Source organism: Kogia breviceps, chromosome 2, assembly GCF_026419965.1.
Source record: "Kogia breviceps isolate mKogBre1 chromosome 2, mKogBre1 haplotype 1, whole genome shotgun sequence".
Classification (NCBI taxonomy): Eukaryota; Metazoa; Chordata; class Mammalia; order Artiodactyla; family Physeteridae; genus Kogia; species Kogia breviceps.
In genome coordinates this window covers 139,165,772-139,192,740 of record NC_081311.1, presented here as the reverse complement: position 1 = coordinate 139,192,740, position 26,969 = coordinate 139,165,772, and the positions used below count along the sequence as shown (strand labels likewise).

The following is a 26,969-nucleotide window of genomic DNA, read 5'->3' as shown; positions in this document are numbered from 1 at the left end:
TGTGTGTACGATGAACCACTTGAAGTGTCAGCCCTAAATACTTCAGGTTATAAGGACATTCTTCTGTGTAAGCACAATACCAGTATCACACTTAAGAAAGTGAACAGGTACCACCTTCTACCTACTCAGTCCATAATAAAAATTTCCCAATTGTCACCAAATTTTCTTTGATAAATTTTTTAAAGAAACCAACATTGAGTTGTTATGTCACTTGCTCCTAATCTTTTTTTTTCTTGATATTTATTGTTTGCGTTAGAGATTAGCCATTTATTGTGGGTTGTGCCACATTCTGCATTTGTCTGAGTGCTTTCTTTTGAGACTTTTTTTTTTTTTTTTTTTTGTGGTACGCAGGCCTCTCACCGCTGTGGCCTCTCCCGTTGTGGAGCACAGGCTCCGGACGCACAGGCTCGGTGGCCATGGCTCACGGGCCCAGCCGCTCTGCGGCATGTGGGATCCTCCCGGACCGGGGCACGAACCCATGTCCCCTGCATCGGCAGGCGGACTCTCAACCACTGTGCTACCAGGGAAGCCCTGAGTGCTTTCTTTTAACTTGCTCCTCCATCTCCTGTGCTCCTAGTAAACTGGAAGTTATTTATAGATGTTTGATTAGATTCAGATTAAACATTTTTCAGCAAAAAATGCCTTTATGTGGTGCTGTATACCTGATATTTGTATCATTTCTGGAGACATATCACATTTGATTGTTGTCAATTTTAAAAGTTTGTTCATTTTTTAAATAGAAAATAAATATTTCTTAAGGTCCTATGTAGATGTTTATTAATTGTCAGAAAGGTTGCTGCTCTGGTGCTGATTATTATGTGTCTCTTTAAAAAGTCTAAATAGTGTTTCAGTACCAGAAAAAAGTGGAGTAGAAATATTCCTTCCTACTGTTGGCCTTAGTAGAAGCAGTATGTGAGGGTAGCAGAAGCAGGAAATTATTTTTTTCTTTTCATTCTTTATTTTGGTCCTGAATTGTATTTCTTTCTGTTTGGCCTTAAAGAGAAAGGTTTTATGCTGCTTCTCTTCTCAGACACACGTGTCTTACTTGTCAATATAGTGTGTTTTAGAAGTAAAATGTCTGGCTCAGTAGTTACTACTTTTTCAGTCAGCATTCACCAAGTACTTATTGTCAGGCAGTCTTTAGTCACTGGAGATATAGGAGAGAATAAAAACAGGTAGACTCTACCATTGTTGATTTTACTTTCTGATGGGGTGAAACTGGCATAGACAATAAACAAATACATAAGGTGAAATGGTGATAAGTACTTAAGACCACTAGAGCAGGGTAAGTGTGTAGGATGGAGGATAGTGAGGTGGGCTGGATGGAGTAGGGAGATGTCATTGACCGTGGATTGAATAAAGTGAGACACTGGTCAGGGTGATGTCTCAAAAAATCTAAACAATCATCATCAAAAAATCTAGAAACAATAAATGCTGGAGAGGGTGTGGAGAAAATGGAACCCTCCTGCACTATTGGTGGGAGTGTAAATTGATACAGCCACTATGGAGAACACTATGGAGGTTCCTTGAAAAACTAAACATAGAACTACCATATGACCCAGCAATCCCACTACTGGGCATATACTCTGAGAAAACCATAATTCAAAAAGAGTCATGTATCACAATGTTCATTGCAGCACTATTTACAGTAGCCAGGACATGGAAGCAACCTAAATGTCCATCGACAGAGGAATGGATAAAGAAGATGTGACACATATATACAATGGAATATTACTCAGCCATAGAAAGGAACGAAACTGAGTTATCTGTAGTGAGGTGGATGGACCTAGAGTCTGTCATACAGACTGAAGTAAGTCAGAAAGAGAAAAACAAATACCGTACGCTAATGCATATATGTGGAATTTTTAAAAGCGGTACTGATGAACCTAGTGGCAGGGCAGGAATAAAGACGCAGATGTAGAGAACGGACTTCAGGGCACGGGGGGATAGGGGAGGCTAGGACATAGTGAGAGGGCAGCATTGACATATATACACTACCAAATGTAAAATAGATAGCTAGTGGGAAGCTGCTGCATCACGCAGGGAGATCAGCTTGGTGCTTTGTGATGACCTAGAGGGGTGGGATAGGGAGGGTGGGAGGGAGGGAGACACAAGAGGAAGGGGATATGGGGATATATGTATACATATAGCTGATTCACTTTGTTGTACAGCAGAAACTAACCAACATTGTAAAGCAATTATACTCTGGTAAAGATGTGAAAAAAAAGAGGGTGACTCATGTCCATAGGTGGGGAAGAGAATCCCAAGGTAAAGAAAAGCAAGTGCAAAAGGCCCTGAGGTGAGAACATGTTTGGTTTCTTTTGGGAACAGCAGATTCAGTGTGGCAGGAGTGGAATGCGGGAGACTGAGTTGGTAGAAGAGGTTGGAGAGACAGCCAGAGACCAGCTTCCACAGAGCTTTCTGCTGTGCCTGGAGAGTAAGAAATTCCTATTCTGTCATTCAAGCAACAAATACTTAACTGGGAGCTTCCACGTCCCGCATAAGGTGTTAGGCTCTATATTAGGGTATGTTTGTCTAGGCTTGTAGACCTCTAGTTAGGCTGTGTGAGACCAGCATAAATATATTAATTATGTCAGTATGATGCTCATGGACTTTGCTACATTTTTGTGGGGTCTATATGCTAGATAGTGTCTAACCATGTCTATTTTTGTGTGTCTCTAATAGACAAAATGGGACTGATATGTATGTGTTTATTCATGTATGGGTGTATACATGTGTGGCGTTCATATATGCCCCCTTTTAGTAATACAACTATATATAGAAAGATGAGACTTTGAATGTTCTCTCCTGGTTGTTCAGTTGTGTGTCAACAATCAGAAGGAAATGAAAATACATTCTTTTTTTTTCTCTTCAAATAAAGGATATGAGAGATGAGAGTTTGAGAAGTACAGCTTTGATTTTTTTTTTTAAGACTTACTGGGAAAATGTTTGGAAAATTCTTGGAGACCTGTATAAGCAAAATTCTAATGGAATAATACTTTTCTTTATTTTGAATAAACATTCGTTTTGACGGATGGATCAGTTTTGCTGGTAGAGATCATTGCTATTAACCTTGTTTGTGACTTGATCTTGCTTTATTAAATAAACTCAGCAAAACATTGAAAAGATTTAACATCTTTTTTGGTCCTTTGTAAGAACATTGCTGCTAATGGCACATTTTAGAGGACCCCTTCCCTCTCATCGGAAATGTCTCTTGGGAGAGAAAGACAAATACCATATAATATCACTTATATGTGGAATCTAAAGTATGATAAAAATGAACTTATTGACAAAATGGAAACAGACTCACGACATAGAAAACAAATTTATGGTTACCAAAGGGGAAAGCGGGTGGGGGAGGGATAAATTAGGAGTTTAGGATTAGCAGATACAAACTATTGATACTATATATAAAGTAGATAAACAAGTTCCTACTGTATACCACAGGGAACTATATTCAATGTCCTGTAATAAACCATAATGGAAAGGAGTATGAAAAAGAGAATATATATATATATGTATAACTGAATCACTTGGCTATATACCAGAAACTAACACAACATTGTAAATCAACTATACTTCAATAAAAATTAAAAAAAGAAAAAAAGAAATATCTCTTGGATGAAGCAAATCTGGTAAATAACCTCAAGCCTTATCTCTGGGACACGTACCGTGTTGCTGGCTGACAGGTAAGGGAGGAGGTACTGGGTGAGACCTGAGCTTCATATATGTCTGTACCCAGCCTGGGGGTCTGAGAGCCCTAGAGAGCAGCATAGGACCGTGGTTCAGACTCCAGAGCTGGATTCTCCAAGTTAAATCTCACCCTCCACTTGCTAACCATGTGACTTGGGGCAAGTCATTAAACTTCTCTGTGCTTCAGTACACTCAGTTTATAAAACGGGGATAATAATCATTCCTACTTTACACTGAAGTGAGGTTTAAATGAGTTAATATTTGTAAAGTGCTTAGAAAGATTCTGCACACATTCTGAGCAATATTATCAGTATAACAGAGACTGGGATCACTTATTTTTACATACTCTACTGACCCTTTGTTTTCAGTCTTTCTATTTTCAAGGCAATTTTAAAGACTTTTAATGGAAGTATAATAATAACACAGAAATGTGTACATATCCTTACTATATATATAGTATGTGAATTTATACAAATTGAATCAGCCAAGGAATCAGTAACCAGATCAAGAAATAGAATATTAGCATAGTACCCTTCTCCCCAGCCCTCTTTCCCATTCTTCACCCACCCAAAGGTAACCACTTTACCACTATCTGGACTTGTGACAGTATAGATTAATTTTGTCAAGGTTGTGTTTGTATTATTTTTTTTAAAAACCTGGTTTTACCTGAATAAAGTATATATTACGTATATGTGAAGCAGCTGTACATTTTAATTTTTTTTTAATCTTAATTTTGTTCTAGGTATATTGGATCCTCTCATGTTAGTGTTTCTTGGTTACTCTTTGGCCACACGTGAATATTTTTCAGAAGATCTACTGAAGGCAATTTTTAACATCAGATTCTTAGCCAAATTAGATTCTCAACTTGAACGTATGTATATATTTTTTAATTTAATAAATTATCACTTGTATTTTATATCCAAGTTTTCAGCTCTACCTACATACTCAAGCATTTAAATGTTAATACTGGGGTTTTTTTCTGTTTATAAAAGTATTTCCTGATTATTGTAGAAAATTTAGAATATAGAACAGTATAAAATAGAAAATAAAAGATTATTCATAATCTTACCACCAAGTGAAACTACCACTTATAATGTTTTGGAGTATTTCTTTTCTGTCTCCTGTCCTTATGTGTAGGTTTATATACCTATATATATTTTAAAACAAAATTTGAATTATACATATGTTCACTTTCATGTTGCTTTTGTCATTGAACTGTATTTTGAACAATTTTCTATGCCATTCAATATTTTTTGATGTCATGATTTTTTAGTCTATAGAATCTGCCATTATAAGGAAGTAATAAAATTTGTTAGCATGTAGGTTGTTTCCAATTCTTCATTACTATAAATAATGATTATTATACATGAGTCATTGCCCTCATCTTTGTTTCCCTAGGATAGATTGCTAAATATGGAATATTAGGTCAATGAATATTCTTTAGTAGTATTTTTTTAAATGTAGTTTTTTTTTTTTAATTTATTTTTGTCTGCTTTGGTTCTTCGTTGCTGTGCACGGCTTTCTCTAGTTGCGATGAGCAGGGCTACTGTTCATTGCAGTGCGCGGGCTTCTGTTGTTGCGGGGCACGGGCTCTAGGTGCGCGGGCTTCAGTAGTTGTGGCACTGGGCTCGGGCTCAGTAGTTGTGGTTTGCGGGCTTTAGAGCGCAGGCTCAGTTGTTTTAGCGCATGGACTGAGTTGCTCTACGGCATGTGGGATCTTCCCGGACCAGGGCTCGAACCCTTGTCCCCTTCATTGGCAGGCAGATTCTTAACCACTGTGCCACCAGGGGAGCCCCTAAAATGTAGTTTTAATATTCATAATTAGTGAAAAACATAGGTGTTTGTCCTAATCATCCCACTGAATGTAATAATTTAAAAATATAAAGCATGTGTATGCAAATGAAATGATTTTATAATATGAGAATAAAAGTTACAACCATTATGGGGATAAATGAATGTGAAAAATGAATCGTCTTTGCTAAGTTCAAGCTATCAAAGTCTATTAATGTATTTTTTAAATTTCAGTTTTATGTTCATCTCTAAATATGACGGTCCAATATCGTCTTATGGAATTAAATAGAGCAGTCTGCCTGGAATGTCCTGAATATCAGATTCCATGGTTTCATGACCGCTTCTGTCAACAGCAGTATAAAAAAGGTTTGAGTTTTGTTTGGGTCAGAAAGTAAAGCTTAATTCTAAAGTACGTTATTAGGTAGTGCACTGTTTTTATTGTTAAACCTAACCATGACACCAGAGTTCCCAAGAGTGCCATAACTTGTTTAATGAAACCATTTTGTAGATGAAATTTGTGTTGTAAGAATTTCTTAATATTTAGGACACTAAACCTCTTTTGGTAGAGAGCCAAAGAACTTGTGCTGAATTTAGTGATATTGCAGGTGGTATTATAATACATGGAAGCTCTTGTTGGAAATATTAATCTATTTTTCAGTTTGTAGATATTGGATGATTTTCATTCAAAAGCTGATTATTTTAAGTGAACTAATTATTTTTATTTTCCTGAAGATTTTGGCAGTATGAATGGAGCACAGCAGCAGATTTATATAATGTTAGCAGAGGTACTAGGAGGAATCAATTTTGTAAAAGCCTCTGTTCTTACACCTTATTACTACACAATAGGTAAGTCTTTGGTAGGTTATTAGCTACTTTCAGAAAGCCAAACTAAACAGAATCATTTCATCAATTGGAATTTTAAAACTGTTTTTTGAATTTTTTCGTTATCTTGGAAATTTTCAGGAAATTCCCTGGTGATCCAGTGGTTAGGACTGTGCATTTCCACTGAAGGGGGTTTGGCTTCAATCCCTGGTCGGGGAGCTAGGATTATTATATCCCAATCCCATTGCATTGCCAACTCATATTTGTACCTCATGTTGTCAAGAGGCTTATTTTTATGTGAAAATATATATAGATCATTAAAAATAAGATTTAATTGGTAATATTTGTATATAAGGATATGGTATAATTAAAAAGACAATACAGTAGTATAATTAAGAACTAAGGATTGGAAGGAAACACTCATTTATATGATACATAATACATGCTTATAGAAAAACCAGAAAGGAAAGATAACAAAAAGAGGAAAATCACCCATGATACAAACACTTTTTACTTTTGGTGTCTATGTTTCTCTTTCTGACTTTTTTTTTTTTCATTTTTAATGACATTTTTTGTTTTCTTTCTAATTTTACAAGCAATACATGTTCATGTGTGCAAGCAATATGTATTTTAAAAAAGTCCTGACTTTTTTAAAAAAACCAAAATGGCTTATTTTATAGTGTTTGTAACTTTGTTTACATGTTGTGAATATTTTTCTATGCCAACAAATATAATTATATATTATTTTTAGTGACTGCATAATATTTCATTGAATGACTGTGCTGTGATTTATTAAGGTTTTTTGCTGGTATGTGCATCTTTCAAACAATGATGTAATTTCATATGACAACAACAGTAATTGATAGTTACATATTTTTATGTTACATATTAATTATGTGTTAGATATTATTATGTGTTTTATATATAATAAACTTATTATCTCCCTGTAAGTTTTACAAATTATTCTATTTTATAGATAAGGAAACTGAGGCCCAGAGACATTGTTGTTTGCCCAAGGTTATATAGCTGGCAGAAGGCAAAGCCAGGATGACCTAGGCATTCTAGCTCCAGAATTCATTTTCTTTATGAGAAAAGTATATTTCATGTTTGATAATTAACTTGAAGATGCTTCAGTGCCCCAGTTTCCCTTATATGTAAAGAATAGGTAATTAGGGCTTCCCTGGTGGCGCAGTGGTTGAGAGTCCGCCTGCCGATGCAGGGGACGCGAGTTCGTGCCCCGGTCCGGGAGGATCCCGTGTGCCGCGGAGCGGCTGGGCCCCTGAGCCGTGGCTGCTGGGCCTGTGCGTCCGGAGCCTGTGCTCCGCAATGGGAGAGGCCACAGCGGTGAGAGGCCTGCGTACCGCAAATAAATAAATAAAATAAATTATTGTCTAAATGCATTATTCATCAGGGGTGGAAAAGTAGTGATATTTTACAGCTGTCATTCTGCATTTATTATTTGGAATTTGTCTAAAAAGAACTTTCCTATGTCAACTGTTTAGTTACCCTATGTACAGTTCATACAGGAAAAACAGGATACATGCTTCAATCTTTGTCTTTACTAATTTTCAGATGAGTTGGTTTAGCTTCCAACAATTGTGACCAAGAGATCTAAGGGGATTAAAATAAAACTGTAATGTGATTTGGCTTAGTGCAGTGCTAAGTATAGCCCCCATGCTAAACAATCGTTTAGTAATACTTGCTGGTTGATTTTTATTCATTGATTTTCAAAGAGAGGTGATCTTGGACTAGATCATATATATAAAATGAGTTGGATAGGGACTTCCCTGGCGGTCCATTGGTTAAGACTCCGAGCTTCCACTGCAGGGGGCGCAGGTTCAATCCCTGGTCGGGGAACTAAGATCCTGCATGCTGCATGGTGTGGCCAAAATAAATAAATAAATAAATGAAATAAGTTGGATAATTAGGGAGGTACCTCATTCTTCATGTTTGTGTGTGTGTGTCTTTATATACATGTATAAATATTTAAAATATATCTTAAAATTTTACCTATAAGAATTTACCTAATTCATATTGTTGGTTCCTGTACTTTCTTATAGATTTTGAGTGTATCTTGGATAAAAGGAAAAAACCTCTTCCTTATGGAAGCCATAATACAACTTTGGGAAAACTACCAAAAATACACTCGGAATTAAATACTCAAATAACTGGATCCAGACTGCCACCAGGAGCTGAAAAGTACCTTTCTTAGTTTCAGATTTTGTTATCTAAATGTTAATTTTGGCACGATTTAATGAACTCAGCGATCAAGGATTATTTATAGTAGAATCTGCTCCTCATGTATCTCATGCATGCTACCCACATACCTTTGCTTTTCTTGTGCTTTCTGCTTTAATCTCCATCCTTCATTGTCCAAAGCCTAGCAATATCTAAAGCACTAACCTTCAAGTTGTCCTCAGTGGAAATAAATAGTATCTTCTTCTTTGGACCTCCCATGCCTCTCTACTTTTCGGATAGCACATAGCTGCTTCCTACACTGCATTACAGTTACTTACTGTGTATCATATGTTCTTTGTTAGACTATAAAGTGTGTCCTTTTATTTTTGTATCCCTCACAGTGCCTTACATATGGTAGGTGCATAATAAATATGTATTGGACAAAGAAACAAATAGATGAAAGCATGCAGATACTTACTATAATTTGGTTTAATTCTAATGAATCGGATTACTTGTCATTAATTACTAATTTAAGTAGAAAAATAACAATATACTCATTTATTCATTTGGCAGTTTTTAGTTTATAAAGATGCACCCTTGTTCCTGAAAGACTTATAATTATTCAGTTTCTCAATTTCAGAAGTAAATATTTATTTTCATCTTATGTAGGATTGCTTTGGAATTTTTGGATTCGAGAGCATTTTGTAGAAACATCCCTCATTTAAAAGGAAAATCTGCTATGAAAAAACGACACTTGGAAATTTTGGGCTATCATGTAATTCAGGTATGAAATACTTCTGTAATTCAGCCTTTAAAAAAACCCAGAGGGCTTCCCTGGTGGCGCAGTGGTTGGGAGTCCGCCTGCCGATGCAGGGGACACGGGTTCGTGCCCCGGTCCGAGAAGATCCCACATGCCACGGAGCGGCTGGGCCCGTGAGCCATGGCCGCTGAGCCTGCGTGTTCGGAGCCTGTGCTCCGCAACGGGAGAGGCCACAACAGTGAGAGGCCCGCATACCGCTAAAAAAAAAAAAACACCAAAAAAAACCCCACAAAAATCCCAGAGGCACTGGCTTTACATGTGTCCCCTTTTAAGGTGAAAGTTGTAGAATTACCTTTTTTTTAATATTAAAAAAAGCTGTATTAAAATCTCTCTGAAATAGAACATGCTTTTTTTTTTAAGAATAATAAATAAAAATAATTTTTAAAATTGTCTCTAGAAGATCTCTTGATTTTTATATTCATCTTACAATAAAGAGAGGCACTATTGAGATGGATGGAGTTATAAGAGAAAAAGGTTAGTGTATAAATATAAGAAAGGCACATGGGGAAAAATGTCCATTGTTGGTATTGTAGGAATGGGAGGATGAAAGGAGCTGTGAAGTAGAAAAGGGTCTTCCAGGTGTTGTCAAGAAGAAGGCAATCTTCCAGATAGGGTTCAAAGGCTATGCTTATGTAAACTAATGTCTTAGGGTTCCTATAGCTCTTCTCAGTATTCTTAGAGGTCTTCCCTGATGTTTTTTGTTGCTGCTTTTGAGCTTTCATTCAGACTACATTACTTATTTTACAGATCCCTCATTTTGAATGGAACTCTATGGCATTGTCAACAAAGAATGCTCGAATGGACTACCTGAGAGAACGGATATTTGGAGAAGGCAAATCATCATCATAGTTTTTATTGAAAATTAGTTATCATGGTGTGTCATATTTGGACTTATTTTAATTAAGTGGCTTGATTCAATTAAAAAATAATGTAGAATTGATTTCTAGGTCAATTAATACCTATTGAAATAAACAGACATTTTACAATGGACTACTTTCTCTACTATCTAGTTGGGAAATTGTTTAAAATTCTTAATATAAAAGACATGTAGCTTTTAAGAAACTTAAGTAGTTCATTCTTTGAGTGCATACTATGTGGCAGGAACTATATTATTTTTAAATTTTTAAAAATTTAATTGAGACCCATTTATTGTACTCCTTAAATAGCATTTCCAAAGTTTTCTTACAGCATATAATCTTTAATGCACAGGATTCTTGTTATATCTTGAAGCATGAGGAAAGGTTTTTGCTATTTTAAACATTTTTAGAAAATGCAGATGTATATATTTCATTCTCCAATTTCATTTGTAATAGAAAACAAGTGTAAAGGTACCTCAACAATGCAAATGAAAGGATTAGTAAACTCAGATTTAGGAAGCTTCTTTACAATTGATTGAGACAGATTAACAAAAGGAATAATCTGTTCAATTTAAGATTTAATTTCTTAGAAAATGGTTTTAAGCTCTGATCATCACACTGAAGATTCAATAACTTTAAGGTTTTGATTCCCATTGCTAATCTCTTGGACAATAACATAGTGAATAATTTCTACATGAATCTCTATATAGCCTTTTTAAAACAATAAATTAAAGCCCTATTATCCAAACAGACCACCTCCCTATCTATTATGGTTTTTCACCTTCTTGTTTATAGCTTAGACAGTTTGAAGAGATTTAAACGTGTTGCTAGGCAACTAGCTCCTGAAGCATAACGTATTTCTTTCAACATTCCAGCCCATTCTTTTTTATCATCTTCATACCTGATGGAGAAAAAGAAAGCAATCAGCAAGTTGTTTTTAAGTAGATAGTTCTATAGATTTCCCTGTGTTGAATATACAAATGTTGTTCTCTGAGAAAACCCTACTGGCTCTTACCCAGAGGAGGATGCATCTGACTTGTAGACTAACACTTGAATTCCTCCAAAAATACGCATTCTCTGAGCATATGCCCACATTACTGGCATGGTATTTAATCTGGATGCTTAGGCAGTTAAGCCTTCTCCGGGAATCAGAGACCGTCCAGAGATGACGGTTAACAGGCAATTAATCTTTCATCTTTGGACTGCGAAAGATGGCTGGTCCCCATGAGTCAAGGTCAGCAAAGAGTAAGAACTGGGAAGAGCAGGGACTGTTAGTCACTTTGATTATAATTTCAAGTGTTCCCATACACTAGTGCTCAGCATGGTACATGACACTAGTGGTCACTCTGTAAGAAGCCATTCTCTTTCCCCTTTATTGTCCTGTGTGAGTACTACTCTTGCACTTGACATTAGGTAAGAACTGGTCGTCCCCTCTGAGTATTCAGGGTTATAAAGATACAGACAACTTGGGTTCCTTTGAGACCTGTGTGCTCTTCCTCTGCCTGATGCCTGGAATGCCATCTCTGCATGAGAAACTCCTAAACACTGCCTTCTTTGTGAAGCTTTTCTCACCTTCCTCAAGCAGTTTGTTTTCATTTCTCACAGTGTCCTTTGTATGGTATCCATTATAACAATTATCCTTCTATTTAAATTTTTTCCCCTATATTTATGTCCTCAACAAGCTCAAAGGTACATATATCTTATTCACATTACTATCTTCCCTCCTCCAGAAGCTATCAATACCTGGCACATAGGAAATACTCCCAAATCATTCTACAAGGAGTGAATGAGATTTAAAATAATTTTAAAATTAGCTGATGCCTATCTGACTTAATTTCATCAGTGGTCCAAATTTAACAGCTGTACAGCTGTACTGTGCACTGAGTGATTTTTATGTAGGGAAAAGTAGACAAAAAATATTTTACCACTAATAAGGAAAAGAACCTTGATTATCTATATAAAATTTGGAGCAACAAGTTAAAAGATAAAGAACAGTTTTAAATGATCTAATGAAAAAGTGACCACATTTAAGCAATAGGAGGTTGAGGTTAAATGAGGCCTAAAAGCATTTGCTTCCTGGCAAGTTATATTTTTTACTTTCAGCTTGGTCAATCCTACATAATGGAATGACTTCAAGAAAAAATATGAGAAGGAAATTATTTTTTACATATCACAGTAAGAGGGTCTATAGATTTAGAATGTAGTACACTGTTATTTTCATCTCTGTATGTGTGAATAGAGATTCACTAGGAAGTTGAGGGCAAGTGGGTAGCCACTTCTCTGTAGGTCAGTGGCTTTCAACATATCACATATCAAAGTCACCTGGAGGGCTTGTTAGAACACAGTTTGCTGGTCCCTACCCCTAGAGGTTCAGTAGGTCTACAGGGTGAGGACTAAAGATTTGCACATCTACCAAGTACTCAGGTGGTGCTGATGTTGCCTTGGGAACCACCGCAGATCATTGGTTCTCAAACTTGACTCGCAAATTGGAACTACCTGGAGACGTTAAAAATGTTGATGCCTGGGTCCCACCCCTAGAGATTGACTTTATTGGTATGGACTGTGGCCTTGGTGTGAGGATTTTTTTTAAAGTTCCCAAAGTGATTCTAATATGCAGCAAGGTTTGAGAATTATTGCCCCAGATTTTATTACCTAAATGGAAAATACCAGTACCTAAATTTAAAATTTTACAGCCAAGCAGATAATTATGAATGCCCCCTCCTCTTGCCTTTCCCAAATCCAGTGGTTCCCAAGTTTGTCTGCACATTAGAATCATCTGGGGATCTTTTGAAAGTTCCAAAGCCCAGACCAAATCCAAGGTCAATTAAGTCACAATCAATGGAGGGGAACAGAGGCAGCATCAGTGCTTTTTGAAGTTCCTGAGGTGATTCCAATGAGCAAGCAGTTTTGAGAAGCACTGCCTTAATCGCAAAAATAAACCATAATCAGAACCCCTCCTGCTAAAATTACCAGGAGATGCTGTACTTTCCTTTGCTGCCTGCAGTATTCTGTTGAAGCAACTTGGCTTTTGATCACCATTAGGATCCAGAGTGGCTCATGTGGGATTCAGCTGATAGCACCATTCCTTAACATCAGCGTTTCTCAAGGCTTGCTGCATATTAGAATCACCTGGAAGGTTTTAAGAACTAGTGATGCCCAGGCCCTGCCTGGAGAAACTGATTTAATTGGTCTGCATGAAGGCCCAGGCACTGGTATATTTTAAAAGCAGCCAGGGGACTTCCCTGGTGGTCCAGTGGTTAAGACACCACGCTCCCAATGCAGGGGGCGTGGATTCAATCCCTGGTCAGGGAACTAAGATTCCACATGCCGTGCAGTGCAGCCAAAAAAAAGGTCAAAGCAGCCAGGGTTAAGAATCACTGCCTATTCACTCTTGGTACCTATCCCCATTTTCCAAAAGCCCTAACCTTCCCATCCCTCCATTATTTCATATTTTTTTCTGCTGCTTTCCAGTCTTTCCCCATCTCATCCTCTTGCTAGGTCTAACCTCTTCCCCTGGAAATTTCCAGTTTGTTTATCTTCTCCCCTCTTTTTTGGAGGGAGAAAGGTAATAGTTAACTTCCTTTATTTTTAAAATAAATTTATTTATTTTATGTATTTATTTTTGGCTGCATTGGGTCTTCGTTGCTGTGCGCAGGCTTTCTCTAGTTGTGGCGAGCAGGGGCTACTCTTCGCTGCGGTGCGGGGGCTTCTCATTGCGGTGGCTTCTCTTGTTGCAGAGCACAGGCTCTAGGTGCATGGGCTTCAGTACTTGTGGCGCACAGGTTTAGTTGCCCCATGGCATGTGGGATTTTCCCGGACCAGGGATCGAACCCGTGTCCCCTGCATTGGCAGGTGGATTCTTATCCACTGCACCACTAGGGAAGTGCCAGTTAACTTCCTTTTATAGCCACTTCTTCTTGCCCTCTACACAGCTAGTTACTGTTACAACAACATAAGGAAATGATGTCTGATGCACAAAATAATTGTTTGGTTAAGCTGCCAGGCTTTCAGCCTTCCAGTTTACCAGCTGGGAATAAGGCATGTACTGGTTCAGGTATAGAACAAATGTTACCTACTTTTCATTCTCAGGCTCAGTGTTATGCCTTCACTGATCACTCTTCCAAAGCTGTACTTACAAACTTAAATGTGCAAGCAAATCACCCACTAATCTTGTTAAAATTAATATTCTGATTGAGTAGGTCTGCGTTGGGGCTTGGGATTCTGCATTTCTAAGAAGCTCTCAGGAGATGCCAACACAGCTGGTCCACAGACCATACTTCGAGTACCAAGGTTCTGGACAATCTGGTGACAGGCCAGGTAAGGGCATCCAGACTTGGGAGTGGGGCTGGCCTTTAAACTGACAGGTAAAGCATAAGTCTGGCAGTTTCTGGATGAGTATACAGCATGAACTCATGCTCACCTCAGGCAACTGAGGTCTACCTCCTGTAAACTTAGATCAGCAAGCATGGTGCCTGGGCTGAAGACAGCACATGTGGTGATCTGATAGTGACCAGACATCTGCACACTGTATGCCCTGTCCCAGCTATGTTACTATGTGACTTTACACACACACACACACACACACACACACACACACACACACACACACACACAGCCCTTTTCAAATACATTCATTTTAAGCTTAACTGTAAAATAGTTCAATTGAGTAACAACTGCAAGTGTTATACTTGGGAGACCTACCCAGCACCTATCTTGGAGGTCAAGTGGATTGCTACTTTTCACTTTTTTAAAAAGCTTTTATAACTGAATCCTCAGAAAATTGGAAATATATTTAAATTAGATCCAAAATAGAGTTAATGAATCATGGAAAACTCAAGAGGTTAAGTGTTTATTCCAGACTCTTTTCTTAGGAAATAAAGTACTCTCTGGGAGAAAGGTAAGTGGTTTGGAAGCCTCTGCTCTACACTTTTTTTTTTTGTGGCCTCTCCCGTTGCAGAGCACAGGCTCTGGACGCGCAGGCCTAGCGGCCATGGCTCACGGGCTTAGTTGCTCCGCGGCATGTGGGATCTTCCCGGACCAGGGCACGAACCCGTGTCTCCTGCATCGGCAGGCGGAGTCTCAACCACTGCGCCACCAGGGAAGCCCTCTGCTCTACACTTTTAAAGCTGGAAGGGAGGGCTTCCCTGGTGGCGCAGTGGTTGGGACTCCGCCTGCCGATGCAGGGGACACGGGTTCGTGCCCCGGTCCGGGAAGATCCCACATGCCGCAGAGCGGCTGGGCCCGTGAGCCATGGCTGCTGAGCCTGCTCCAAAAAAAAAAAAAAAAAAAGCTGGAAGGGAGCTTAAAGGATCAGTTGTCCAACTCTCAATTACTGCTTAAGAAATAGGCCCCGATAAGTTCTTTCCCAAGCTCACAGCTAACTAGAAGCAGTACTTGATTAAGTAAATGGCAATGTGTAAAAGTTCAACAGGTTCAAAGAGTGTTTAGTTTACTATCAAGAAGTAGCATACATTTTGGGAAAATCTGGCTTCCTATTCAAAATTGTTTTATCTTATTTAATATTTGGTTCAGAAAATTGGAGGGAAGAAAACTTACTTCCATATGTCATTGACTTCAGTGGGTGCAAATTCTTTAGACTCCAGCTGAATCATGGCAAAACCACCAATGGCATACAGGGATCCAGCCAGGCTGACCAAACTGATGGAACTTCTTTCTTGGGGAAATTCAGTCATTACTTCCCACCTGGAATTATTGAAGATAATGTTAATGTAAAACTTTTAAAAATGCCAAATGTATTTACCGAACAATTATAGGAAATTATCATTAAAAACTTCAAGTAGCATAAACATCCAAAATTACAAGATTAAATTTGCTACTGGAAAATATCTAAATATTCCTTTATTTGAAAGATGTAACCAAATTAGATTTTAAAGCCCTCAGTATGTCAATCCAAGAATACATCATTAGTTAGCACCTTCAGCAGTGGTTATCAAACTGTATGCCATAAATAGTGGAGCTTTGAGGGACTTCCCTTGCGGTACTCTGTGCTTCCCCTGCAGGGGGCACGGGTTCAATCCCTGGTTGGAGAACTAAGATCCCACATGCTGTGCAGCGTAGCCAAAAAAAAAAAAAAAAAAAAAAGTGGAGTTTTTGGGGGAAGTTCTAGGGCTCCTAGTCCCTACTGTGTTGGATTTCATTTGAATGCTAATACAAATTTTTAAAAACTCAGATCTCCATAGTGTCTCAAGAAATCTCCAAACCCTTTTTAATAAAGCATGTGATAAGAATAGTTTACAAACTAGGGTTGGAAATTTTCTTTTAAATAGTTTATACTTCATCCTTTTAAGTAAAGGATTTAAGGGAACTTTTAATGTTAATAGCTATATGAAATAGGACCACTAAAGATAAAATCAATCAAATTAATTGGAAGTATCAAGAGTCTAGAATGAGTTAGTCATTTTGGTAGCTCTCTTCCATTACTCTGGCATAAAGGTGGATCTCATAGTTTTTCTCTAAACATATTATCTGTTTCTCTAATTATAAAAATATATGTAAATTGTACAAAATCTGGAGAAACAGAAAGGTATAGAAGAAAACAAATATCACCCATGATCATGTCCTTCAGACATAATCATAAGCAATATTTTTTTAGCTATAATTTTGTCATTAAAAAAATGCATATAAATTTAAACATCCATCTATGCATATGAACAAAACTAAGAACACAGAGTATTTGCAGTTTTGTGTGCTGCTTCTTTAACTTCTTATAACATGAGTTTTTACCCATACTATATAGTCTTCAAAAAACATGATTTTTAACGATCATAAAAATCTAATTCCATAAAACGTCCTTGTAATTTTCAGACTAACTAAAGTCTGTTTTGTAATCAGGCATACATGGTTCCTTAAAAAAAGTAATAATAGTGCTGTAATTTTTCTTCATTGCTAAACGAGGAGCATAAAAACTATATACTCATCTAGATGTGTGAGCTCAAAAACTTGAAAAGGACTAATTCTATATAAAGAATATCTGTCAAATATCTTTTACATTAACTTTAAGCCAATATAAGCTTAAAAGTGAAAAAAAATAAAGAAAATTATAAAGAACACAAAAGAATCAAACATCTGAAGCATTACAAATATCACAAACTAAGTGGAGGTCTTTTTGTCCTTAAAGAAACTACATATTTCAAATCAAATAACCTTATAGAGAGATATATATCCATTTATATATATATAATTATTCAGAAGTATTACCTTTGCATGACTAAATTCACCAAGTTAATAACAAGTAAGAATAGATTGATCACTCCAACATTTACTTGAGGGTCATGTATTCCAAATTACAAACACAAAATGCATCAAAATGTTAGTCATTTCATACCCATGACACCAAAAGAAACACAGATGAAGATACTTCCTCTTCAATCCTTGCCTCCCTACCCTCCTCTCCCCATGTCCAAATTGGAAAGATTAATTTTGTGTGTGTGTGTGTGGTACGCAGGCCTCTCACTGTTGTGGCCTCTCCCATTGCGGAGCACAGGCTCCGGACACGCAGGCTCAGCGGTCATGGCTCACGGGCCCAGCTGCTCCGCGGCATGTGGGATCTTCCCGGATTGGGGCATGAACCTGTGTCCCCTGCATCGGCAGGCGGACTCTCAACCACTGCACCACCAGGGAAGCCCTGGAAAGCTTAATTTTTATCCAAAGTTAGAAATTAAAACGTATAGTGATTCATATTCTGTAGTAAGAGATGGCAGCTTACTTATTGGTGGTGAGGTCAAAAGCTTCAACTGAAGCTGAAAGACCATCTTCAGTGACGCCTCCAGCAATCACAATTTTGCCTTTATGGACTGCCACTCCAAACATGGAACGAGGGGTTTTCATTGGAGCCAGATCTTTCCAGTCTCCTCTTTTGGGGTTGTAGGTAAACACCCTGTTTGTACACTTTCTGTAAACATAAAACACAACAAAATGGTCCTTTTAGAAGCTTTCTTTTTTGAATGATAAGTATTATCTTAAAACTCCTCCATAAGAACACAATCCAAAATCATGTTCTTCAAATGCAGTGGCGATAACTAGTATAATTCAGTGCTTATTTTAGGTAGTGACTCTTTTCAAAGTTCTTGACTTTAGCATTTGTCGAGCAACGTTCTGGGTTTTTTTTTTTTTTTTTTTTTTTAAAGGGAACTTTACTTATTTATTTATTTTTGGCTGCATTGGGCCTTCGTTGCTGCATGGGCTTTCTTTAGTTGCAGCGAGCAGGAGTTACTCTTCATTGCGGTGCACGGGCTTCTCACTGTGGTGGCTTCTCCTGTTGTGGAGCATGGGCTCCAGGCATGCAGGCTTCAGTATTTGTGGCACATGGGCTCAGTAGTTGTGGCGCATGGGCCTAGTTGCTCTGCAGCATGTGGGATCTTCCTGGACCAGGGCTCGAACCTGTGTCCCCTGCATTGGCAGGTGGACTCTTAACCACTGCACCTACAGGGAAGCCCGCAATGTTGTTTTGGTTAATCATATTCTCAAGATTAATGTATTCTTACTGACAAGACCTGCATGTTTCTTACTGACACATCAATTTCCTAGTTACTAATACTACTTGAAGGAAACAATTTAAATCATTTGGCGGAGTCACTATGTTTCCAGTCATAATACTGCTTAATACAGATTTTCCATTCTATTACTCAGGAAAAATGTTCTAGACAAGATTTTGCTCTGAGTGTGTTTGTAATACGGCTTTCCTTTAAATGTTTGTTTGATGGGAATATCTGGCATTAAGGAGGATATCAAAATTTCAGAATATATTATCTTTGAATATGGACAGACTGTATAAAAACCCTTTGCTTTTAGAAATCATATTTTCTGTAATGTCATTTTAATTGAGTAATAGCCATTAACTATTAACTGCACAATATACAGTTCTTTAATTCTAGCACATTTCGATATTTTACTCTCCTTTCCTGCTTTGCCCTTAAATTCTTAATTCTGACTCCCTTTCCAGGATTGGGCATCTCTTGAACAAACTGGGTAAATGATACAAGCCAAATTAGTCAGAGTTTTCAGGGGCAGGAAATTTGTTCTCACTATTGAAGCTAAAAATCTTCATTTTACCAGACAGGCTACTGGCTTAACTGACTGACTTCTGGAGCACTCTAAACTCACTTCTCCCTTGGGCGTATAAGATCTCTTTCCTAATTACCTATCCCTTGAGAAGTACCTAGAAAGCAAGTTATATGAAACTTCATCCTCTTTTTCTCATAAGAGACTGGGTGCTACTGGGTATATCAGGTATATCTATTCTGTTTGATCAGTGCCTGGTTGTGACCAGTTGTTAAATATTTTGAATATCACATGTCCAGGAGTAAATAAGTGAAACATTGCTAAGGAAAGAACTGCCCTCTTTTCAGTCCCCAGTCACCAGTTTCAAACTCAACTATCTAAATTCTCTCTGATGAATGTAAAGTACAAATCCATGATTTTTTTTTTTTTTTTTTTGCGGTACGCGGGCCTCTCACTGTTGTGGCCTCTCCCGTTGTGGAGCACAGGCTCCGGACACGCAGGCTCAGCGGCCATGGCTCACGGGCCCAGCCGCTCCGTGGCATGTGGGATCTTCCCGGACCGGGGCACGAACCCGTGTCCCCTGCATCGGCAGGCGGACTCTCAACCACTGCGCCACCAGGGAAGCCTCCCAAATCCATGATTTTTAAGCACTTTTGTTTTAATAGTTATATTTAAAATATTACATTAAAGAGATACACTTAATTTTTATCTACTTACGGCTAAATGAATAAAAAGCCCACTGGGTTTTAATGTAGTAAAATATAATTATAAATTAGCCAAATAAAAGACTTGATTATGTTCCTAAATGCTGCTTTTCCACTGTAAGAATGCTTATGATGGAGATATTATGTTTGTTCTTAGCAATATGCTGGGCATACACAAATTCACTTTAGTAACTTTAAAATTGTATACAGTTTTCCTTCATCAATCATTTTAAATATTCTCCAATAACTTTTCAAAATTTTATTTTGAAATTTTACTTTCAAAATGTTATGGGTGAGAACCAAGTTCTATTTCAGCATGTAGATTCAAGTGAAAACAGGAAGGAACCCTTGTAATTAAAAAATCACTTGGATATAAACCATAAGGAGATGTCAGGGTACTTACTTGTCATCTGTCTTTCCTCCAAGACAATATATCATCCCCTTATGTGAAATCACACTATGGCCATAGACTTTGATAGGAAGTTTTTTAACTTCATTCCATTTGGCCGCCCTAAAATCAGAAGATAGAATTTATATGCTTTCAGTGAATTTCAGGTTCTAAAATTATGACTTTGATATAGGCACTCATATACCTGAATGCTTAGGAAACGAGAATGTCATGCCAACTTACACAGGATCATAGCACAATACTGAATCCAGCGAAGCCTCTGTTTGAAGGTCTTTGCCTGCAACTACATAGATTTTGTCATCTACTTCTCCCAGACCGAAGAGACACCTGGCTGAAGGCAGAGGTGGAAGTCCAACCCACTCAGATGCTACGTTATCAAGCTGAAAGAAAGAATATATGAGGAATTGTGGAGCTTGTTACAGGTGTAGCAAAAAATATGCTATACTTTGTTGTTTAGAATTCATTGAGATAGTCAAAGGTCTCACAAGTAAAACTAAAACCCCAAAAGGATCATACTTTACCTTTGAATTACCAAGAAAAATGAGAAAAGCTACTTGGCCTACCAAAATAGCTAAAAGTACTCAAACCTGCAGAACTTGAAGAAAGGAAAGAGAAAATAAAATAGTCACCGGAGATTAGGTAAGAACTGTGAGATTTCTTGTCAAATTTTCTTCCCATGTTGCCTTGTTCAGGTTTGAACAAGGAATCATAATACTTTTAGGACACTGGGGAAAAAGAGGGTCACAGTACGTGAGTGACCCCCGCATGCTATATTTAACATGCTCCCAAGCTGGTGCCCGGGGCAGCTGGACCTGTCGCTCAGTTCACAGACAGCTGGGGCGCTAGGCATTATCTTTTTTCTTTCCTTCAACACTTTTAGGTTCTCCATGCTTCACTGTATTACTTCGGATATAGGCAGATGTTATAGCCTATAACTTCCTAGCCTTTTTGGGGGACTCATTTAAAATACCCTCCTCTCTCTCTCTCGTTTATATTAGGAAGTAACTTTGCTTGTTTTTGCTACTGCCAATTCTGCAAGCCTAAGACAGTGTTCCAAGAGCCCATGCTCTGGGATAGGTGATTCTGATATGGCTGGCATCAGCTTTAGCACTTACTATTGGTAATTTTAAGATTTTCCACTTTGCATTTTAGGACACCAAAGCACAAGAAAACTGCTTTCTGAGGGTGTGCATTCACAGATTTGTTGTCCTCTCTAGTGCTACTTCTATGCAGTGGAAGTAAAAGGAATAAAATCCAGAATAATTGGATACCAAGGATAGATGCAGATATTAAAGTCTGTGGTATAGGGAGGGGTCCCTATGGAAGCCTATCTCTATCTGGTTTAGTAACCTTGGTTAAAGAAAAGTACTAATTAAAACTAGCTGAGATGAGTGGTTTGATCCCCACACATACACTGTTAGTTTTGCAGTCACAAATTTCAACATCCAGATTGTGATCACTAATGTTTTCATTTTTTGAAAAAAAATTATTTATCAAGAAAGTGGTATGTAGTATAGTAGCAGTAATAATGAGCATTCATGGAGTTGTTACTGTGTGATAGGCTTCATACTAAATGCTTGACACAGGTAATCTCATCTAGTCCTCCAGGATAGGGACTTTTATTTTCTCCATTTTACAGATGAGGAAACTGAGGTACAGAAAGGTTAAATAATTTGCACAAACTCATAGAGCTTTTAAGTGATACTGATGCAAGCTATACAAATTCATAGTTTGTCTTTTTAAATGGGAACAGCAGCCATCATAATCCCAAACCGGAGGGTTTACTGCCCACACTACACAATACTGTCTACATTCCCATACCACCCTGGATAGGGCACTTCCTACAGCACATGAGACAGTAGACTGCCTGCCAGGCTTTTTTACAGATGAGCTGTCAAGCTATTTAACCTCTCTGGCTTCAGTTTTCTCACCCTTAAAATTAGAGTTTGGACCTGGATTATTTTAAGATGTGGTGTTCAAAGATTTGACGAAACCATTAAGTCTATGGAAAAAAACCGGCTTTTACAACTAGGTAAAAAAATTCTCACAATCTAATTCTAGTATACAATCAAAGGTCATATGAATCCTAACTTAATACATTTTAAACAGAGGTGACCAAGCAGAAAATACAAAGCCTGAGATTCTCATACATATATTTTCTTGTGAGTCATAACCCTTTTTTACAGTCAGGTGTTTTTATCCTGGCATCTTGTCCCACTATTTGTGCCTTTTAGAAGGAGCAAGGCATGGGAAATGACAGGGAGTCGACCCTTTCAACTTTGTATAACCTTTTGTAGCGAAAAGGAACAACATCAAGCAGGTTTCAGAAATGAGAGGCTGTGTCAATAAAAGCAAGGGCAGTAACAGGATGGAAGAGAATAAAGATAAGGCTATTAAGTATTCTTTGGGTCTATGATTTCCAGGTATCTGTCTGTCTGTATTTTGATGTCATTTTTACTTCCTAGATAAAATTATTGCCTTTTCAATTGAATTTACCCTTCCTGAAATTTATCTGAATTTAAAATTAGGGCTTAGGAAATTTTCTGGCCCACATTCAAATACTTACGATTACAGCTTCTATTTTATTTTTATATTTCATACTTAACATTCTTTAATGGAACTTGGAAAATTAGGAACTGTGATTAACATGTATTATTACATTTTTCAAGATTAGAAAAAGCTGGTTAAAGAGTGTGCTTTATAAATGCACCACCGTATGTCACACACTTTGAAAGCACTCAGTGACTGTGGTATGACATTCTATACATGCTTATCTTTGGCCTTTCCAACTCAAGTGCCCATAAACCGCAGGCCATGAGTAGCCATGACCTAAACAAACTCTTCTGAACTATCTGTAAGCTACAAAGTACTGGTATTGACATTATTAAAGATGAAGGGTAAGCCACTGATTCCTTCATAAACTGGTAAATATAATGTGTTGATAGTATGAAACAAACTCCTTTCAAACAAACTACAAAGAGTGTTAGTTTAGGAGGATGTGTTTTCTTGGAAACTTCTATGGTTTCATAATACAGATTAGGTTGCCAATACGTCTAAGTACAACTCTGATCCAAATAAATTTGATCATTTATCATAAATAAATATTTCTAAATACAATTAATCCAAATTAGTGACACTTGTGTAGACAGTGTTTCCTAGAAGGTAATCCAAAGCATGTAAAATATGTATACAAGTTCTTTTCATTTTCAACAAAACTATATTTTAGGCAGTAACCATAAATAAGAGATGAAATGCTGCCTCCAGGAACTTCAAGTCAGTTCAAGGAAACTTGGAAAAAGGTAGAAAATCTGATCAATTATAACATTTTGTAATGTGTAAAGTACTTTGATTTTGGGAAATACACTAACCTGTTTTTCAGAAAGAGGACACAAGATTAAATATCGTTTTTACTAAAATACTGGACTTTAAAGGATTACAGTCACAATCAACTATAAACATGACATTTTTGGTAAAAGTGCATAAAGAAAATCATGAGCCATCACGTATACATTAATTAGAACCTCATTCTTTATCAAAACGTTTATTAAATATTAACAAGCAGCTAACTGATTCAAATATTTGTCAGTCCTCTAAGTAATGAAAATTCAAGGGACTGGAATAGCACATCAAGTAGAATAAAATAAAAGCAGCCTGAATAATTCACAAGTCAGCTAACTAGATGGTGACTAACAGCCTTTCCTTTATGTCTCTACATATATGAAAATATCCTTTCTTACCTGGAAGAAGTACGACTGCAGAGGTTGATCTTTGTTTTCTTCATCCACATAGAGGCCTCCTACCACGTACACCTGATTTTGCTGGGTAACGATGCTGGAATGATTTCTGGGGATCTGCTCAGCCAGTGCAGTAAGGTAGCATTCATTTTCCGTGGGATCATAAGCCACTGCAGCTGTGTCATTAACCAAGAGGATGAGGTCTTTGACAAACATTCCATGCCTGGGAATATCGTTCAGGTAACCAGGAAGTAAATCTTCATCACCAACATCACCATTCACCTCACTAGCCCCAGCCTTCTCTGTGTTTTTGTTAGGTTCTGGGAGTTTGCCTGCAAAGGCATCTTTGAGAACTTTGATTTTTTTCTGGAGTTCTGGGTTGCTTTTAATTATATCATCTTTCTCAACATGATCTTTAAAATATTTTTCTGTCATAAGGCGAAAACGGATACAGTCAAACACTTCACTAAGGTTTTTAACCCTGTTTTCTTTGTCTGTTCGCACCCATTTCATCACTGCCTCAAATACCGCTTCTTCCTTTTCTACATTTAGGCCGTCATTGGAAATAACTGAGATCAGCTCCTGTGGAGACAGTTGTATGAAGTCCTCTTCCTTGCAAATCTGTACAAAGCGATCAGACACAAATTCACGGGCAGAGATGGCGAGTCTCGGGCAGTCAAGAAGAAGTCCTAATCTTAGGATAGCTAGACAGTTACCAGGAGCAAGTCTTTTCTGAAGATAAGAAACGCAGACAGTGAACACGGAGGGGATCTGAAAGCGGCTGGCCAACGCAAAAATATCTTGCACATTTCCGTCGTTGAGATCAATACTGGCAGAGTACAGGTACTTAATGATTAAATCCAGTACAGCAGGATCCACATTATCTAGTACTACCTCCTTTTTTTTTGCCTCATCAATTTCAGATAAAAAATACTCACGGAAGTAAGGACTACAAGCTGACAAAATCAGTCTGTGGCAAGGAAGACTTTTGTCACCTGCTTTTAGTGTGCAGTCGATGAATTTTTTCTCATCCAGGAGATCTTTTAGACCATCCTGAAGAAGGGTGGATTGGTAAAGCCGCAGTTCCTCTGCAAGTTCCCGCTGGGAATCCATTTTGTGAGTAACCTGGGTAAGGAAGGGGACACTAAGGCCTTAGCTCCTCACAGCACACAGGTCTAGCAGTAAAAAGGCAGATCAGTGTGCTTTGCCCAGCTTGAAGCCTTTGCAATTTAATCCCACCAGCTAAATATAGATACCAACTCTAACAAGGGAATTTAGGAGAGCTAGTTTGGAAAGAAGAGTTCTTGCAGCTGTTACAGATTGAAAGGAACAACTGGAACTTTTAATCACTAAGGAAACAGCTAAGAAACAAGAGATTTAAATGAAGTGGAAAGCTTTGTAATACATAAAGCGTTAGAAGATATGCTAAAGGCTACCGCAAGAAAATGTTTATTAAACAGAAAACTGAATCATAAAAATAAGTCAGTCTGCTAAAAATGGTCTAGTGGCAAGCTACTTGGCTATCTGAATTAATGATGCAAAGTTCAAGAATATGAGCTGAGTTCATTTGGATACTCATAAGCAAGATCCCCTTTCCAGTAACTGCTACAAATTTTTATTTTCTACTTAAAACAGTGGGATAATCTTCTTTTAGAAGTAGGAAACAAAGACTTCTACTTAGGTACTATAATTATAGATTTTTTTTGGAAAAAAAACTTTTAAAATAATAATATCCCCCCATCATGATTGAAAATAAATGCAGAGAAACTGCTATTTTCTAAGACATTCCAAATTATCGGTATTTTTTAAGTGGAAAAACTATAATTAGTATTGAATTAAATTATGAATTAAATTGTTCACACCCTGCCTTGCTCTACAAAGGATTTGATGTGGCAAACAGTAAGACAAGAAAAAAAAAAGTTAAAAGTTGGCCCTAGGGAAAGAAAAAATCTACATACATACAGTATGATCACTAAAGATATTCTGTGGTTTTGTGTTGATCTTTCATTAAATAAAAATTAAAAAAATAGAACAGATGTATTGTAACCCATGAGAACAATGTAATCAATAGAACATAGCAAAATCAGGACAAAGTGCTACATCCCTGGTATAATCTGAAAAACAGGCTTTACACACACACAAAAAAAGTATATGACTAGAATCATAATTTAAGTTGATTATAATAGAACACACCATATTAATTATGGGATGCAGAAAGCGTGACTTGAAAAAAAATTGATCCTGTTTACATACAAATAGCATCATATACTTCTTCATGAAATATTTTATTACAAAATTATATTCTCATGTTTTTAAAAACTCAGTGGGGCTGTAAAGATACTGTAATTTCAAAGGTTGGTATTCTTAAACATGCTCAAAAGAACATAAGCTCCATAAAGACAGGGATTTGGGGGAGGTTTGTTTTGCTCAATGCTATAGACACAGGGTCTCACGGGTGCTCCATAAATATTTGTTGAGTGAATCAATGAATGCCCCCAGATCAGGGAATTATGTATTTTTAAACTTCAAGGTTTCCATCCATCAGTAAAAGTTTTTTCCCTTATTTTACATCACGGTGAAGTCAATGGTACTGTCAGCTGCTAAAACAACAGCTGAGAGAAGAGCTCATTGACTCTTTCCATTTATAGAGGCCACTAAAGGTTTTAACACACTAGAAAAAACCAACAGCTGCTCCCTTGTTTAAACAATAAATGACTCATTTCTCTTTACACGTAACACCTAACATCTGAAAAGATTAATGAGTCAGATGCAAACTGTTTTGACATTTTGAGATTATTCCTTAATAATTGGCAATTTTATAGTGTTTTGCTTGAAAAACTATTGAAACAATATTCCTAGCTGCATTTTTTGACCTGTACACATTTTTCAAGCAACATTTTCCCCCTAATATAGGTTATTATAACCCCATCCCTTAAAAAT

The 26,969-nt window shown here is 37.4% G+C and overlaps 2 protein-coding genes across 4 annotated transcripts in view; one reads left to right on the top strand and one right to left on the bottom strand.

Annotated features, from left to right (window-relative positions):
* The window catches only part of FASTKD1 (FAST kinase domains 1), a 33,386-nt gene extending 23,092 nt beyond the window's left edge, over positions 1 to 10,294 (top strand). For 2 of the 3 annotated variants that reach the window (XM_059053512.2, XM_059053515.2), the window contains exons 10-15: positions 4,436 to 4,564; positions 5,719 to 5,850; positions 6,217 to 6,330; positions 8,367 to 8,505; positions 9,154 to 9,268; positions 10,052 to 10,294. In XM_059053512.2, coding sequence (XP_058909495.1) covers positions 4,436 to 4,564; positions 5,719 to 5,850; positions 6,217 to 6,330; positions 8,367 to 8,505; positions 9,154 to 9,268; positions 10,052 to 10,153 — 731 coding nt within the window. In that variant the 3' untranslated portion in view covers positions 10,154 to 10,294. The remainder of the gene's footprint in view (positions 1 to 4,435; positions 4,565 to 5,718; positions 5,851 to 6,216; positions 6,331 to 8,366; positions 8,506 to 9,153; positions 9,269 to 10,051) is intronic. The other variant, XM_059053514.2, reaches the window with a different exon arrangement.
* Positions 10,295 to 10,719: 425 nt separating this feature from the next.
* Positions 10,720 to 26,643, bottom strand: KLHL41 (kelch like family member 41). Its single transcript, XM_059053522.2, has 6 exons — positions 24,033 to 26,643; positions 20,518 to 20,675; positions 20,290 to 20,397; positions 17,888 to 18,073; positions 15,718 to 15,864; positions 10,720 to 11,062 (listed from the first exon to the last, which is right to left on the bottom strand). The coding sequence occupies exons 1-6, from the start codon at positions 25,140 to 25,142 to the stop codon at positions 10,951 to 10,953; spliced, it is 1,821 nt and encodes a 606-aa protein (XP_058909505.1). The 5' UTR covers positions 25,143 to 26,643; the 3' UTR covers positions 10,720 to 10,950.
* Positions 26,644 to 26,969: the final 326 nt, after the last annotated feature.

Bases quoted from the DNA above. Each gene is read 5' to 3' on its own strand.
- KLHL41 (XM_059053522.2), bottom strand. From the start codon at position 25,142: ATGGATTCCCAGCGGGAACTTGCAGAGGAACTGCGGCTTTACCAATCC. The intron at 20,398-20,517 runs GTAAGTTGGCAT...TTCTGATTTTAG, and splicing joins GTATTGTGCTATGATCCTGT to GGCGGCCAAATGGAATGAAG. The intron at 15,865-17,887 runs GTAAGCTGCCAT...CAATAATTCCAG, and splicing joins TTTGACCTCACCACCAATAA to GTGGGAAGTAATGACTGAAT.